The sequence below is a fragment of the Ovis aries genome, chromosome 22 (assembly GCF_016772045.2).
Source record: "Ovis aries strain OAR_USU_Benz2616 breed Rambouillet chromosome 22, ARS-UI_Ramb_v3.0, whole genome shotgun sequence".
Taxonomy (NCBI): domain Eukaryota; kingdom Metazoa; phylum Chordata; class Mammalia; order Artiodactyla; family Bovidae; genus Ovis; species Ovis aries.
In genome coordinates, this window is record NC_056075.1 from 13,000,485 (window position 1) to 13,017,629 (window position 17,145).

General features: G+C 44.2%; 1 protein-coding gene across 1 annotated transcript; it reads right to left on the minus strand.

The window, feature by feature from the left end:
• Positions 1 to 10,737: 10,737 nt before the first annotated feature.
• On the minus strand, positions 10,738 to 15,577 carry PPP1R3C (protein phosphatase 1 regulatory subunit 3C). Its single transcript, XM_004020030.5, has 2 exons — positions 15,476 to 15,577; positions 10,738 to 13,207 (listed from the first exon to the last, which is right to left on the minus strand). The coding sequence occupies exons 1-2, from the start codon at positions 15,487 to 15,489 to the stop codon at positions 12,265 to 12,267; spliced, it is 957 nt and encodes a 318-aa protein (XP_004020079.1). The 5' UTR covers positions 15,490 to 15,577; the 3' UTR covers positions 10,738 to 12,264.
• Between the last annotated feature and the right edge of the window lie 1,568 nt (positions 15,578 to 17,145).

The window sequence follows — 17,145 nt, forward strand, 5'->3', positions numbered from 1 at the left end:
TGACCTAGTTTTAATTTTTTCCCAACAGTAGTTCTAATTTGTGCTCAGCTGGGTCAAATTATCTGCCTCCATCATTGCACCCCTTAAAATATCTCAGGCAGATTCCACTGCTTCCTGTCACTTTTGGTTACTGAAATTTAGTCTGGGCCAATGTAAACTCCCATCTCATATCTGATTGAAAGCCCTCTGCCTTCCCTGAGTGGCCAGGACTTGCTGCTGGAGGGGCTTGGCCAGAAGGGGCAGAAAGCCTTGAGTTCTTCCTCCTCACTCCCTGGCCCTTGCCACCTAAGGCCCACCTAGACCATTGCTGGAGGCACCCTCATCCAAAGGGTGGCCATCCTGGCTTGGGGGCCAGTACCTTCCTGATGTCCTTCAGACCCATGGGAAAGTCAGGCATCTTGCCAAGCCCTGGGAGAGACCTTGCCCCAAGGCCATCCTTTAAGCCCTGCCTTTTCTCGTCAATATATCTTCCCCTGGGACACAAATAGACACAGACAGATAGCAGTACTGCTGCTCAAGCAGATGTCCAGCCAGGGAATATGATACTAGCAATTCGCAGAGCAAACCCCCATCTCTCCCTTGACTCAGAGGAAGGAGGAGGCATGCTGTCCCTTCCCCAGGGAGGCATATTCTCACCAGGAGCTCTGCTCTCCCTCAAGTTGATTTTGAGGATCCCCACCCCCTCCTCGAGCTCAGCCTTTTCCTCATAGACCCAAGACAGGGGAAGAGTAGATGGTTCTGCTACCTCAATTGCTGGAAATTGGTTGGGAGCTCTCTTTAGAAACAGAGTGAGCTTAAGACATTTTATGTCACCTGTGAGCCTTGGCAGCCATTCTAAGACAACAGAAAGGTCTCATTCAACATCCAATTTCAGATAAAATTACAAATGTGAGATGCGTGATGAAGGAAAAGAAGAGTGTACCACGAGAGGAAGGCTTCCCAGATGGTGCTAGTGGTAAAGAATCCACCTGCCAATGGAGACGTAAGAGGTGCAAGTTTGATCCCTGGATTGGGAAGATCCCCTGGAGGAGGGCATGGCCACCCTTCCCAGTATTCTTGCCTGGGAAATCCCATGGACAAAGGAGCTGAGCAGACGATGGTCCACGGAGCTGCAGAGTCAGAGGCTATTGAACACACCAGCACACACCATGAGAGGAGATGTTCATGTGCTGGAATCAGACTGCTCGGGCAAAATCCCAGCTCTGCCTCTTTTTAACTGTGGGCCCTCGCCAGGTTACCTACCTTCCCTGTGCCTCAGCTTCTTCACATGTGAAACGGGGATGATAACAGTACCCACCTCATAGGATTAGATAAGAAAACATAAATAACCCTGCTAACAGTACCTGGCACATTAATACATGCTCAGTTACTGTAAATTTCATGAGGACATGAATTGAGGGATCCAGATACTTCATAGACACTCAACAACAGCTGATGAAATAACAAATGTTGGAGAATATTCAGGAATACCTATCTGAGAGGGGGTAGTCAGAGCGACCACTCTGAGGAGGGGACACTTAAGCATTGTCACGAAGGATGAGGGGACTGTCGGCCAAAAAGTCAAAAGAAGACAAGAGGAACAATGGGTTAGTCACTCTATCCTCCCTACAGTAAAATTCTCCAAAGTCTGATGTAGGCAGATTGTACTTGTATCACATTACATGGCAGACCTAGAAAAGTTGCCTTAGACATTTAATACAATGCGTACATACAGAGTCCTAAGTTGCTAATTCCCTCAAGATCAAAAAAGTTGTTGTTAACTTCCAGGAGCTAAAGCCCTGCAGGCGCTCTGTCCTCTTCAGAGCAGCCCTAACAGTGCAGTCAGCAATGCAACCCTTTCCTCTCCTGGTGTCTGGTTAGGAGTCTTCAAGGAGCCCCCTGATTCCTCAGAACGTGCTGCTTGTCTGCAAAAGAGTCTGAGACCAAAGTTGTCCACTTTGCAACATCACCCGAAGACAGGGCCCCTGCTCCCCACTCAGGGCAAACTTGTAAAACTCTACAGAGATTGGCACCAATCCATGGACCTCTGAGCTCCTCTTTTTGCCCCCCTGTATCTGAGAGCATCCTGCCCCATTCCACCTTCTAAGAAATGAGTTCAAGGGCAGATGAAACAAAGAACCAGAGCAGGGAAGGGCATGGGAGCAAAGACGGGTAGAAAAGACGTGGCTGGGCTCGCCCTGTCAGGGAGCACACACCTGAGTGCTCCCTCTGCAGCAGGCACACAGGAAAAGAGCAGTGAACACACATCAAAAAGAAGGCTCTGATTCTTCTTAAGGAACTGAAGAACTAGAATGTGAAAGAGTAAGTGGAGTTAAAGGCTTCCAAGATTCACAGGGCCCAGAGCAAGGATGCAATTGGAGGCCTGAGCCCAGCCAGTTCCGTTCTCTTGCCACCTGACTTCATCCTGCCACACTAGGGACCTCATCTGTATGCAGTGGACACTCCAGCCCACAAGCCTTGTCCACGTGAACTCCCCTCCCCCATCCAGACAGCCATCTCTCAGGACCAAGGGTGCAACCACCACCCTCAGGAAGATTCATTCAGAGCAGAGGCCAGCAGAGCAGGGCCTTGGAGGTGGGCTCAGTTGGGAATGCCATTCCAGGGTCTAGGGGCACCCTGAGCATAGTCTAGAAGGGAGATGAGCAGAGGCTCCACGTGGGCACACCCCCTTCACCTCAGGGATTGCTCACTGTATGGGAAGAGCTATAGTTAGAAGAGGGTCAGAGAAGGACCTTCCAAAGTGCAGGGGCTGAGGGCAGAGGGGCCAAGGGCAGTATAATGCACTTGTTAGTAGAGAACCAGAAAGTATAACTGGGGCAAATGGACAGGAGTTGGAAGGAAGAATATGCCCTAGAGAACTTTCTTCCCTTCTCCACAAATTTGTATGTCCAGCTCTAAACTCATCTGCATCACCAATTATCCATAAAATAATGGTGGATCCACTGTCACCTCCAACTCAGTATGTGCAAAAACATAATCTTCCTCCCATACTCTGCAAAACCTCCACTGAGCCAGGGCAGGGAGGTGGGGACCATCATTTTCACTGTCCTAATAGACTAAAAGAGCAGAATCACCTTCTCTGTCCTCTTCACCTTCCCCAGTACTTGGTTTCTCTCTGTCTCAGGCCCCTTAGCTAAAATTTAATAATTATTATATATAGGTAAAAATGAAACCTTTTTTTTTGATGAGAGGTAAGACTCTGGAAATTGGAAAACCAAAAAGAGCTTTTGAGAAATAAGAGAATTTATCTTCCCATCAGATCTTAAATCACAGCCATCCAGTACTCACAGCTACCTGCAGAGGCCTCAGAGGCATAATGACAACTCAAATGGCATTAAATAACTTACTTCCAATATAAGGCCCTAAGAAGAAAAACAATTTTATGATAATGACAGTGGTCATGAAAAGAGTTTAAATGTATACATAGACAGACTTCCTTAGTGGTCCAGTGGTTAAGACTCCGTACTTCTAACAAAGGGGGTATAGGATCTATCCCTGGTTGCAGAACTAAGATCCCCCATGCCACGTGCTGGCCAAAAAATAAAAACAAAAAGCACACAGAACGTTTGTTGTCCACTACCAACATGGTTCAGACGGTAAAGAATCTGCCTGCAATGTGGGAGATGCGTGAGAATCTTCCCTGAGTTGGGAAGATTCCCTGGAGAACGGAATGGCTACCCACTCCAGTGTTCTTGCCTGGAGAATTCCATGGACAGAAGAGCCTGGCAGGCTGCAGTCCATGGGGTCACAGAGAGTTAGACATGACTGAGCGACTAACACATTTACTTTTTTTATCAACACAGTTAGGGATTCCCTGGTGGCTCCGTCAATTCAGAGACTGTCTGCAATGCAGGAGACCCAGGTTTGATACCCAGGTTGGGAAGATTCCCTGGAGAAGGGAATGGCAACCCAATCCAGTATTCTTGCCTGGAGAATCCCACGGACAGAGGAGCCTGGCGGGCTACGGTCCATGGGGTTGCAAGAGTCCAACACAACTTAGCAACTAAAGCAATACCACCACCAACATGGTTACTTTCAGAGTTCATTTCCGTTTTTTCACTTGCCAGCCAAGACTTTGGTAGCAACAAAGCAGTGATTCCCATTATATGCTTGATGCCATGTGACCTAATAGTCAGCATCCGAAGGAGAGGGTGTGTATCACAAATCCCCAGGCAGATGTAAGAACAAGCAGTTTATAGACTATTAACTAGGGTATATCCAAAGATTAATTTTGAAAGTTGCATCACCCAACAGTGTACATACTGAACATTTAAGTCTGTGTGTGTCTCAGGTTACAGCCATTTTTAGTTACTGTGAATCTGGTCAGCATTATAAATGGCCAGGATAAAATATCTGCTGTAGGAGCAGGTATAATAAGCATGTGACTCACCAGCTCCTCTGACTCAGTGGACCCATATGAGTAAGAAGCTGTTAACACATAGATCTAGTAACAGCGCCTCCAGTAAAGGAGCTCTGAGAAGTTGGAACCAAATAGCCAGGAGTCCCCTGCGGGTATCTTAATGACTGTATCCTTCCGTGATATGCAGCACCTATAGTTTTTGTTGCTGTAATGGCAAATTTGGCCTGATCATTGTTTCCAAACACACTGAAACTAGATGATGATATATTATAGTCAGAACTGATCCCAAGATAGGAGGTGCCTCTCTCTGCCAGGGTTTGACATACTCTTAATGTAGGTAAATAAGGACTGGGAGACTGTGCTAGGAATCAGAAAGGCACAGCAATGTAGACGCCTGTAGTTGTAGGCGGCGGTACCAGCGAGAGTGCCATGTAGAATGTTAAGGAGGGGTGTTTGCCAGGTTAAATAGGATCAGCCTTTCTGTCACCTAGAACCCCAGGTGTAAGCACAAATAACCTAGAAAATAGCTGGTCCTTAACAAAAACATCCAAGGATTCAGTTTTTATTTTCATTTCTGCAGCAGCAATGAGGATGCAAAGAAAACTTCTACTCAATTTGACACCATCTGGCATCTCAAAAGTGTAGGGGAAAAAAAAAAAACCATATAAAGAGGGTCCTTTATCATGAATCCAAACCACATTCTAAAGGGACTGGGAGAATATTGCTTTCAAAACCCAGATATTTCCAGCTTATTACTCTTAAGAGTTACATAGGGACGAGATCATCAGTAACCTCCACCAAAAAACTTGGAAAAGAAAATAAAAAAGGGAGAGATGGAGGGGAAGAGGGAGGGGAAGAAAAAGGGAGAGAGGAGGAAGGAAGGGGGGAGAGGAGGAGAGGGGGAACCACTAAGATGAAAGCCACAGTGTCTTTTGTAACCTAATCCTGGAAGTGCCGTATCACGATTTCTGTTGGTTACAGAGCAACTCGAGTATAATATAGGAGGAGACTATAGTTCAGGGCTTCCCTGGTGGCTCAGACGGTAGACCCTACCTGCAATGTGGAGACCCGGGTTGGATCCCTGGGAGGAGACTACCCTAGAGTGAAACTCAGAAGGTGGAGCTTTCTGGGGCTGTCTTGTAGGCTATCACAGTCTTATATACAATAACTGCTAAATTCTCCACTTATTCTAATTTACTAGTAGACTCTTTTGGCTCTTCTATTCAGACAAACATATTATCTGCAAATAATATACTTTCTTTCCTTCCAATTCTATTTTTACTTCTTTCTTACTTTACTTCACTGGCTCAGATTTCTGGCTTGGTATTTGAAAGAGGGGGTGATAGAGGATCGAATCTTAAAAGTCGTGTCAACTTTTACCGGAGTATGAAGTTTGTGGTAAATTTTAATTGTTCTTATTTTAGTCCATATCATTTTTTCAAATTAAAGGAAGTGAAAGTGTTAGTCGCTCAGTTGTGTCTGACGGCCCCATGCACTGTAGCCTGCCAGGCTTCTCTGTCCATGGAATTCTCCGGGCAAGTACTCTGGAGGGGGTAGCCATTTCTTCCTCCAGGGGATCTTTGTGACCCAGGGAAGGTTCCCTTTATTCCTAGTTTGAGTAATAGTCCTGTTGTTGTTGTCTTTATTAATGGTATAAAAATTTTAAACACTTTTTGGTATCTATGGATTTGATCATGTTTTTTTTCCTTTAATCTGTTTATGCTCTAGTTAGTCGATGTTCTAGAGTTGAACCAATCTTGCCTTCTTAGAATATCCCCAACCTGATTATTTTTTTATATATTTTGGATTCATTTTTAATAATTTATTATTTATAAATTTTTCCATCTATTTACAAGTGAAATTGTTATTCTTTCCTATACTATCTTTATAAAGTTTCAGTGTCAAAGTTATGGTAACTTAACATATGTCAGGGAATGTTCCTTCTTTTTTTATATATACTTCAGAATATTTTAAATAAGATTAGAAATATTTGATTCCTGAATGTTTGATGCCACCCACCTGAAAAAGATATCTATGCCTTGTATTTTACTTATAAATGGATTTTAAACTACTAATCTTAAATATGTATAGGACTAGCCAGATTTTGTATTTCTACATGAGATTATTTTGAAATAACACATTTTTCTAGAAATGCGTCTGTTTTATCTGTTTCAAGAATTATTAGTATAAAATTGTTCCTAATGCCTTTATATTAATTTTTAGCTATGTATTTGTTACCTATGCTTATGACATTTTTTAAATCCCCAATTTTTTAGTGTTCTCATTTTTATCTTCATGCATCTTGTCAAAAATTTGTCTTTTTATTTCACTGGATGTGAATTCATGTTTGATGAAAATTCTGTGGGCTTATGTTTGAAGATACACCTTACACAGAGCACTTACATTTGCTTCTAATAAGAATCTGTGGGTACTGCAACCAGAAGCCATTTTTAAATAGATTTTCTGCTTGAGGTTTTTCAGAACACAGGAATGTGAATTCAGATTGCAAATCCATGGGAGGACCGGATTGTGGTTATGAATTTTAAGAGGAGGTTTTTCCCCCTCTACCCAGAGATAGAGGCATCTTTCTTAGTTGAATTTCTTTGCAAGAGGGTTTTATCCTTTTCTTACCAAGGGTCGATCCTTTCTTGGTTCTGGCTATGCTATTCACTGTGACCCCATTACCACCTTAATCTGCATCTTCCATCCTCAAAGCAGCCATAGATGTCAAAAAAAAAAACAGCCAGGTTGGTCACCTAAGGATTAACAAGTGACTTCAGGACAGGTGCCAGCCATTTACCCTGCTAGAGCTCTGCTTCTGCTTTTTGTTTAGAGGACTAAGGAAGCTATTCCCTGGCGGCTCAAATAGGAAAGAATCTGCCTGTGATGCAGGAGACCCGGGTTCTGATCCTTGGGTCGGGAAGATCCTCTGGAGAAGGGGATGGCTACCCACTCCAGGATCCTTGCCTGAAGAATTCTATGGACAGAGGAGTCTGGTGGGCTACAGTCCATGGGGTCACCAAGAGTGGGACATGATGGAACGACTGACTCACTTTACTTTCTTCCCAGCTTAGCAGTGCTTTGATAACACAGTTAGAAAATATTTTATCTAGCACTTTTGAGTGTTTTGTACTGGGAGAGTTTTGGTGGGAAATAATCTAGACTTTATATTTATTTTTCACATTTTCAAAGACATTGTCAGCCCTGTTGCACAGGGTATAACTTTGGGTCTCTTATGAAGCACTTTTTCAGGTATTAGAACAATCTCTAAAATGCTTCTGGAGGACAATGGTGAAATAGCTTTCTATCCAGGCTAGGATCTTGGTTATAGCCTTCAATTTTTACAATAACAAAGTATAATTAATCCCTATCCTTAGATTTCTAGAAGAAATTCACGTAGGATGAGGCACTGAACTGTATACGATTAAGAGAGAAGAGCTTGCAGTAGACTAATGGTCCAGATGAGAACAACTAGAAAAGTTATATAAAATACAACAACTAAAAGTTTGAAAGCGTTGAGCTATTACTGAGACAACCAGGGACTTGAAATAAGGAGAAACTATACAGAGAGAATCAAAGATAGGATATATTATCACTTTTGAATATGATAGAGTGGCTCGAGGCAGACAAGTACTAACATGAAGATGAATAAGACAATCTGGGGAGAAATATCAACAAATTGTTTAAAAGCACTGGAAAGTTACTAAAACAACCAGACTTCATGGCTAAGTTGAACTGACACACTGCAGCTGTTTGTACCTGGATGTATTTGCTGATTCTGGACAAGAAAACGAAAATCTGAACTTTGCCTTGGAAGAATACCAATGACATTGACAGATGGCTTCAAGAAGCTGGAAAAAGAGAGAAAACTGAAGAGTTCAGACTACGTCAATATTCTGGTGAGAGGGTGTGTAGAAGACTGAGCCTGACGCTCAGCTCATTTTCCACTCCAGATATTTGTCAGATTTCAAAGCTGCCAGGGGCAGGAGGCTAAAAGGCTTTCCAGAAAAACACAGTGGAGATTTTGACAATATGGGGGTGCTGAGGAATCTAAAATTATTGTTCAAATGAACTTATTTACAGAACAGAAATGGAGTCACAGATGTTAATGGTTACCAGGGGGGGTAAGGGGTGGGGAGGGATAAATTGGGAGATTGGGATTGACATACGCACACAATAGTATATAAAATATAACAGATAACTAATAAGGACCTAGGGGCTTCCCCAGGGGCTTAGTGGCAAAGAATCCACCTGCCAATACAGGAGATTCAGGGTTGATCCTTGGGTCGGGAAGGTCCCCTGGAGAAAGAAGTTGCAACTGACTCCAGTATTCTTGCCTGAAAAAATCCTATGAACAGTGGAGCCTGGTGGGCTACAGTCCAAAGGATCACAAATAATCAGATGTGACTGAGCATACACACAATAAGGACTACTGTATAGCATAGGAAACTCTACTGGATACTCCATAATGAACTGTATTGAAAAAGAACCCCAAAAAGAGTGGGTATATGTATATGTATAACTGCGTCACTTTTCTGTACAGCAGAAACTAACAGCAGCGTAAATACACTATCCTCCAATAAAAAGAATTTAATTAAAAAAAGAAAGGGGGTCGCTAGGAAAGGAAGTCTTCAGGGACAACTTCAAGAAAGAAATGCGAAGGAAAACACTAGGCAAACAGTCACTGCCCTCAATCACAAAAACTTTGATTTAAAAAGGAAAAGTAATAAAAATACTAAAAAACAAAACAAAAAATCACTGTCCAACCTAGAAGTCACTGTTCCAGGCCGACTCAGCCCGCCACAGGACCTGGAACAAGTCACTTCCCCTCTCTGAATCTAAATTTCTCTTCTAAAGGGGGACATTTGCATCCTACAGTTTTCAAGGTCCCTGTCAGACTGATATTTAACTCTTCTCCATCCTATGGTAAGAGAGTGGCCTTCACCTAAGCCGGTAGAGAGCCAGAGGAAACAAACTATGGGTGATGAACTCCTGCGCTTACAGAGGTAGGGGGACAGCAGGAGAGAATGAAGCAGGGACAGGAAAAGCAGACGAAGCCCATCAGAGGAGGCAGCTGCACTCAACTCCAGGGGACGGTCACCATGAGGAAGGGCCTTGCAATGTTTTCAGCTAAAAGGAAATTCAGAGGTTTTTTAATGTAGCCTGCTGATGGCCTGCTCTTGGCAATAAACTCTCTTAAAAAAAGAGAGAGAGAGAGAAACAAAAAATCAGCCTGTGTCCAAAAGAAAAAATCTGCAGCCATTTTCAGAGATACTATATCCTGCTGCTGCTGCTGCTAAGTTGCTTCAGTCGTGTCCAACTCTGTGTGACCCCAGAGACGGCCTCGTACCAGGCTCCCCCGTCCCTGGGATTCTCCAGGCAAGAACACTGGAGTGGGTTGCCATTTCCTTCTCCAATGCATGAAAGTGAAAAGTGAAAGTGAAGTTGCTCAGTCGTGTCCGACTCTTAGCGACCTCGTGGACTGCAGCCCACCAGGCTCCTCCATCCATGGGATTCTCCAGGCAAGAGTGCTGGAGTGGGGGGCCATTTATCCTTCTACTTTTCTGTATATTCATTCTATTAATTTTTGAGAGTTTGATATTGAAACTCCAACTAAAAATCTTTGTTAATCAACTTCAAAAATAATTATAATATATAGTGGAACTATATGTAAATTGGTTCTATAGTTTCCAAGTCTCCTATAAATGTGGTATCATACTTTCATAATTTAAAACATTCTTTAGAAGAGGAAAAAATGTCTGCAGCCAGATACAGCCTGTAAGCCTGTGGTTCACAACTTCTGATGAAGAAGATGTTATGATAAAATTTGTTTTTCATCATTGGGTCTTTCTAGAACGTTGGTTATTCCCCCTTAAGAGACCCTGTGCAGAAGCCCTTTCTGGAGTTTTAGGCAAGAACTGGAACTAAGATTTTGTTTCCTGGACCTGCTGCTTCCTACCCCGAGGAGCTGAGCCTCCCCTCAGTCTGGGACTGACGCCCTCTGCCTGCGACACAAGCTCTGCCCTTTCACGAAGGAGCTGGAACTCAGGAGACAGCTGCTCCAGCCCTTTTCACACCATCCCCTCCCCCACTTCAAGCTGAGAAGTGGCCCCCAAGATAAAACTGAGAGTGTGTGATGAGCAGTCAACACAGATGGGGACAGTTGCAACAGCCCAGGTCACTGCCTCTAGACCCCAGCCCCAATGGTCAGGAGGTCGAAATTCTCACTAATGAGACTGGGACCATGGGAATACCTTCAGGCGGATCCAATTCCTGGTCCAAACTAACCTTGCTCAGTTAAACAAAACAGGAGAATCTCAGTTGATGGTTTCTTATTTAACTAACTGGGACTTTGAGAAGGAAAACATTCTCAGATCTTATATCAAACACTTTTATTTTTAAAGTGAGAAGTTCACAGAGGATAGCTACAGGAGAGTGAAATATTTAGAGTAGAAAAATTGTGGGTGCTAGCCAAACCTCAAATACTGTCACAGCAGAGTTATTCCAATAACTTTTCCAGCATGGCATATCACACGTGTTAAAATTAACTGCATTCTCAGAATACCTTTCAACGGATGTGCGTGATGATAGAAGTGAACATTCAGAGGCTCCTGTTTTGAAGATCTTACAGAATGGATTTATGCACAGTCCAAAACAAAGTATATTACAACACACCCAAAACAATTCACATCCATTTAAAAAAAAATGTTGACTTTCAAGAAATTGGTAGGAAGACTTAAAATAACAAGAAGAATATAGGCAAGAAATGGCTACTTTTATGTGCAAGGTACTGGATTCTTGAATTGAGAATCAGTGTCAGTCTTCACTTCCAATATCACATTGATAAAGTATGGCAGAAAAACGAATCACCTTCAATATGAAGGATGTGAGTTGCCCACACTGACAACACTCTTGAAGATACAACAGTGTCGCAAGAGGAATGCCAGCAAACAGAGGGGACCTTCTGATGAGGTCAAACACTCATGAGTTATCAGATGACCCTTCAGATACTTGGGTTAAGCAACTACAACATTCTGGTTTAATCAAGGCACTTGCAGCGAGTGATCCTTGACATGACATAGAGTTCCTACCAGTTTCTGGCCAATGATGAGGGCATGGTTTTTTTTTGGTTAGGCAGCATCTACACTGAGAACCCAGGCATAATACCTGGGCCACAGGTAAGGTCACTTATCCCACTAGGACTGCAAAGCCAGATTTGCTTAAGGTTTCCCCAGATCATGATTTTTGATGAGTCACGTTTGAACAAAAAGGCTTCATGTAAAAAATCTGATTCTCCAGAGTTATAATTCACCTTTCCCCAATAACCACCCAATACCCCTAAAGTTTGTTTGGGTTCTTCTCCACGAGAATGCCTAGAATGGATCTTTTTCTCCCCCCTACAAATTACTTCCCCAGGAGAAACCTGTAAAACCAACTTAAAAAAACAAAATAACCTTCATTTTCTCACCAACGGTTAAGTATCAGACCTCCTGCTCCTACTCTGACCTGAGCTGCAGAGCCCTTTGTGTATACTTTTCAGACATTCCTCATACCATTAACACAGCTTTCCATCACCATCCACTGTCCTTCCTCAAACCTTTCCTTGCCCAAGATGAAAGCCAGTGCATTGAGAGGGAAGGAGAAAAGGGTATAGACAGAATATTACTTTTACAAAAATAGGGTTCCAGGCTTTAACTTGATCCTCCACAGCAACACTGGGCACTGTCATCCATACAAACCCCTACACTAAATTCTCAAGGGGCTATCTTTTTTTTGTAGCCAGGTCTCAAAAGCTCCAACCTAAACCTACTGAAGGAAAGTAGCAACGCCTTCCTAAGATTGAGCAACACAGACCTAGAATTACATGGGGAATAAGGTCAAGACTGGTCACCAGGTTGCTTCATTCATCGGTAAGAGGCCAAGTTCTCCATCCTCCCCCAGCTCTGCCATTCTGGGAAGAGCCCACTGGCCAGCCTTGGACTGCCAAAGACTGTCGACTCCAGCTCGGCCTTGGCAGGTGGTGCCTGGTGGAAGGCACAGTCCTGGGCTGCCATCTGTGTCTGCACCCCATCGGGTTTCCACTGTGCATGGACGATTCTGTAATTCTGACCCTCGTTGTTGTCCCAGAAGACCTGCCCGTTAGCATGGTAGGCGACACAGAACTCAATTTTCTCCTTTGTGGGGATGACAGAGGGTAGGTCAATGGCAAACGAGAAGGTGTCACTCTCCGAGCCACCGTACACATTTTTCATGTAGGCACAGTCCACGTCGTTGTAGCTCTGCCAGGAGTCAAAAGTGATCCGGATCTGAACCTTCTTCTCAAAGCTCATGTTCTTCACCTTCACAGTCCCCGTCACTGTTCGCTCCTGCAAAGAGCAGTTCTCCAGGCAGACAGAGTTCTTCTGGAAGTGGTTCCGAAAACTTAAGTAGTCAGCTGAAGGCTGAGGGAAATCCAGAATCAGGTTCTTCTCCTCGTGGAGCTTTAAGCCTGAGGAGATATCATTCAGGTCCAAGAGGTCAAACTGGAGATCCCACATGGGCTCCTCGGGAAGGTCTGAGAAGACATGGATGGCGGTGAGGGAGAGGCCCTTAGAGTCCGCAAACACCACCCGCTTCTTGGCTTGGTTGTGTGAAGGCTTCCAGCCGTCCTGAGCTCTGGCTTCCTGTTTTATGTTGAGACACGGCTTTAGGGGCTTTAATTTGTTCACAAAATTTCTTCGTTGGAAGTCATCATAAGGGCTCAGGAAGCTCTTCAGAGGTGGGGAATGAGCCAAGCAGAGCCTCACAGCGACATCCACGGGCATGACTGAACTTGTCAGAGGCCGTGGATCTAAGACCTGGATCATTCTAGAATACAGAAAGAAGAGGGGTTATCATCTGCACCTAGAATGCACTTCCCCTGGTCCCAAGTAGGTCTGTACTATTTTTGTTGGCTATTACAGCCAGCACAGCGCTCTCACATGAAGTAAAGGAATGCAGGATTAGGTGATAAAAGCTGCATCTTACGTTTGGCTCTGCCCTTGACAGGCTATAGGCCACGGGTTAAAACACTTGGTGTCCCAGTTTCTCCATCTGAGAAATAAAAGATTTGGATGGGATCAACTCTAATACAGCTCTAAAACCATTTGCTCTGTTCTGGAGCACCAGTTCTCAAACCTGTCTGTTTTCAGGCAGGTTCCTTACTGTTTGAGCCACCACGGAAGCCCCCACCATGGCCTAGTGGGTTGGATTTCTTTTTTTTCAATGCAGAATCCTTGGACTTAGAGCCTCTAATGCAGAACCCCTGGGGATGGAGACAAGAATGTATATATGTTCTTAAAGCTTCCCAGGTAAGCCAATGACCAGACAGGTTCTAGAATCAAAGTTCCAAACTGCACTCCCTCAACTGCTTTGATGATTTTGCTATTGAATTAATTATACTTCTCTGGAACCATAATCCATTTAAAAAGAAAGAATAAAAACAGCAAAGGGTTTTGAGAGCCAAAGACTAGAAAGAGTAAATTAGAGGATTCTCTCTGCACTTTCATTACCATGCTCTTCCCCATTTTACACAAATAACCTACTGAAGTGCAAGGCAGCCATTTATGAATTTAAAAATCTTTACATAATCTGTATTTCACCCAAAAAGACATCCATGCCAACTCCACATTTAAGTGGGAAAATCTGATGATCTGAAAATTATTGTCATTATTTAGTCACTCAGTCATGTCAGACTCTTTTGTGACCCCATGGACTATAGCCCACCAGGCTCCTCTGTCCATGGGATTTTCCAGGCAAGAATACTGGAGTGGTTTGTCATTTCCTTCTCCAGGGAATCTTCACAACCCTGGGATTGAACCCGTGTCTCCTGCATTGCAGGCAGATTCTTTACCGCTGAGTCACTGGGAAAGCCAAACCTGAAAATAGGATAGTTTCAATAAATGTGTTTTATATATATATATATATACACACACACAACACATATATGAACTTATAAATGTTGAAAAGTCTAATAGGAAGCACAACAAAAAGTTAACAATTATCTCCGGGTGATAGGTGATCTATTTTTGCCTTTGTACTTTTTTGGTATTTTCAAATGTTCTGGCAATGGATATTTATAACTAGAAAGATAATAAAGCTATTTAAAATTTAGACATAACTATGCCCAGAAATATTAAACCATGAAGTGTCCATCAAGAAAGGTATTTTTTCTGGCCTTTAGCCCTGAGTATACATTGCCAAACTTATGGACATTTTTCCCCTACCCTAGCCTTCAGATAAGAAGTGTGTGTATACTGTATGTGACATTTCTCGTTCCGGCTTTAGTAACTGTCTTCCCAGCAGCTCTAAGCACATAGCCAAATGGTCATTATCATAAGATGGGTAATAAAAGAATATTCTGAGAATTCACTTTATTAGCCCTAGGATTTTTCTGGGAGACCTACAAACTTAGAACAAACAAATGAGAGAGAAAGCTATATTTATTGGTCTAATAATAGTTAACAGGCGGAAATTTTAGAGACGTCTTCTGCTAAGTTATGTCTAAAGAAGCTATTTAAGTAGTTTTGTGGGTGGTTTTTTTGTTTGGGGGTTTGCCCTGTATTTTCACATTTTGCACTTATCTAAAGACAGTTTCAGGATACGGCGATTTCCCTGGAATGTTAAGTCTGGCCGAAGAGTTTAAAAATAATCATTTGCTCAAACTCCCGAGACTGGCTTTGCTATGGCAAACCGTCAGAAGAAGGAAAGAGGACCAAGGAAAGTGAACATCGTCCATCGTTAAGTTTTTCCCAAAGCTAAACTACACAGCCAGCAATCTGAGTGCTCTTCCCACGAGTCCTTGAGACCTCTGTGCAGGACCAAGAGATACGGTTAGAATCCACGAGGGAATCAGAACTAAAGCTGACTCACGTTTCTGGTTTAAGATGCCGTTTACCGAAATCAGCTCTGCCTAAGATGCTCAGAGCAAATCTTCACACCTCCAAGGCCTCCCCAGCGCCAGATTCTTCAGCAGCCTGTCAACCCGCCCTCCCCTGGGGTCTCCGGGGCGGGGATGACAGCAGGAAAACGCATCCCAGCCTCCCGACAGCTGCGCGCTCCCTGAGCTCCGGGTCGGAGAATCTGCAGGGAACCTACCTGGTGCAGCTCATCAGGCAGAGGAGCGGCGGCACTCCGCGGTTTGCGAGAGTTCGCACGCGTCTCCCGGGAGTCCCCGAGTGGCCGCAGCTCCGGCAGATCGCGGGTGCGGCCCCCGGGAGGCCGCTTAACTGCGGGGGACCACGTGAGCCGACTGCCACGGCCAATCGCTGGGCCGCGGGCTCGACGGCGCGACCAACCAGCGCTCAGCTGGGGCGCGAGCCCTTGCCGGGACGTGACTGCCGTGGTGCAGGGCTCGCCGGGCGCTGGGGGCGCTCTGGGACCCCGGGCCAGCTGGCCGGGGTAGAGTAACGCGAACCCCGGGCGAGGAGGCGTGGAGGCAACCGCGTAGCACAAGTAGCCGGCGCAGGCCAGGAGGGAAAGCAGCAAACCTCCTCCCGCGCGGAGCGCCAACACAGCGGGGCTGCAGGGAGGGAGGTGTCTCACTCGCGAGGCTTCTGTATACAGTTATCTGAGGGCAGGACACTGTGGCTCGTTCCGGGGACGCGTGGAGGGGTGGCGGTGGGGGAAGGGGATGTGTGTGTGTGCTTATATTTATAGTTTTGAAATGTTTATCTTGTTCATTGCTTGGTGCATTGGCTTATCTTCTCCCTTTCCTTGCCCTGAGCAATCAGAAGTTGACTGCATATTTTGGGGTTAGGGTGAACCCGGAAATGCACCACACAGTACATTCTTCTCTAACCAATATTGTTAATAAACCGTGTTAGTCCGTATTAAATGCTTCAGCCCTGTCCGACTCTTTAAGATCCCATGGACTGTGGCCCGCCAGGTTCCTCTGTCCTTGGGATTTCCCAGGGAAGAATACTGGAGTGGGTTGCCATGCCCTTCTCCAGGGGATCTTCCTGATCCAGAGATTGATCCGGGTCTCCTGCTTTGCAGGCAGATTCTTTACCATCTGAGCCACCGGCAGTCTGTGTTAGCCCTATTATAAGACAATGAGGCAGCATTTCATTAAAAGGTACTTTGTATTTCAATCTAGTCTTCAGCTTTTCTCCCTGGAAGAGAAAACTAAAGCCAGAAATGAAAAGGCCTCTTTTGCTCATGTGGTGGGTCAGCCCGCAGAGCCAGTGGTCAACCCAAATCCCTCATCTGGGTTCTGACGTCCTCTGGCAGCGATGTGAAAACCAAAATGTTAAACTATCACACTGTAAGTTTCATGACTCTCCCAGGCCGGTTATTCTCATCGAGGTTTTGTAATTTTGTTTAGTTTGGGGAGTTTTTAGACCATCATCAGTTACAACCATAAAATTAAATTTCTAAGTCGAGTAGGAATTGTTTGTATAAAGTCCATGTCCTTGCTCTGCTCTCAATTTAGTTATCCAGCAGTCCATAAAAATGTACAGAATATACAATGTAAAATGTACAAAAATCCCTATGTCTTTAAAATCACCGTTCAGCAGCAGCAGAAGTGTTAAAATGGTGTGGTTAAAGAAAAAGTGAGTTATCACTGGGGCAGTTATTTATCACTTGGGCTTGATTTTTTAAAGAAAACATCCAACTAAAAGCAGATCTTCTAGTTTCTCAGAACAACCAAAACTAGCTGAAGGGGCACTGTTTGGGTTTGACACTTTCAAATCTAGACAAGTTTGAGCTTCAACTCCCTCATCAGTAAAATGGAGATAGTGAAATTGTTCTGAGGATTAAATGAA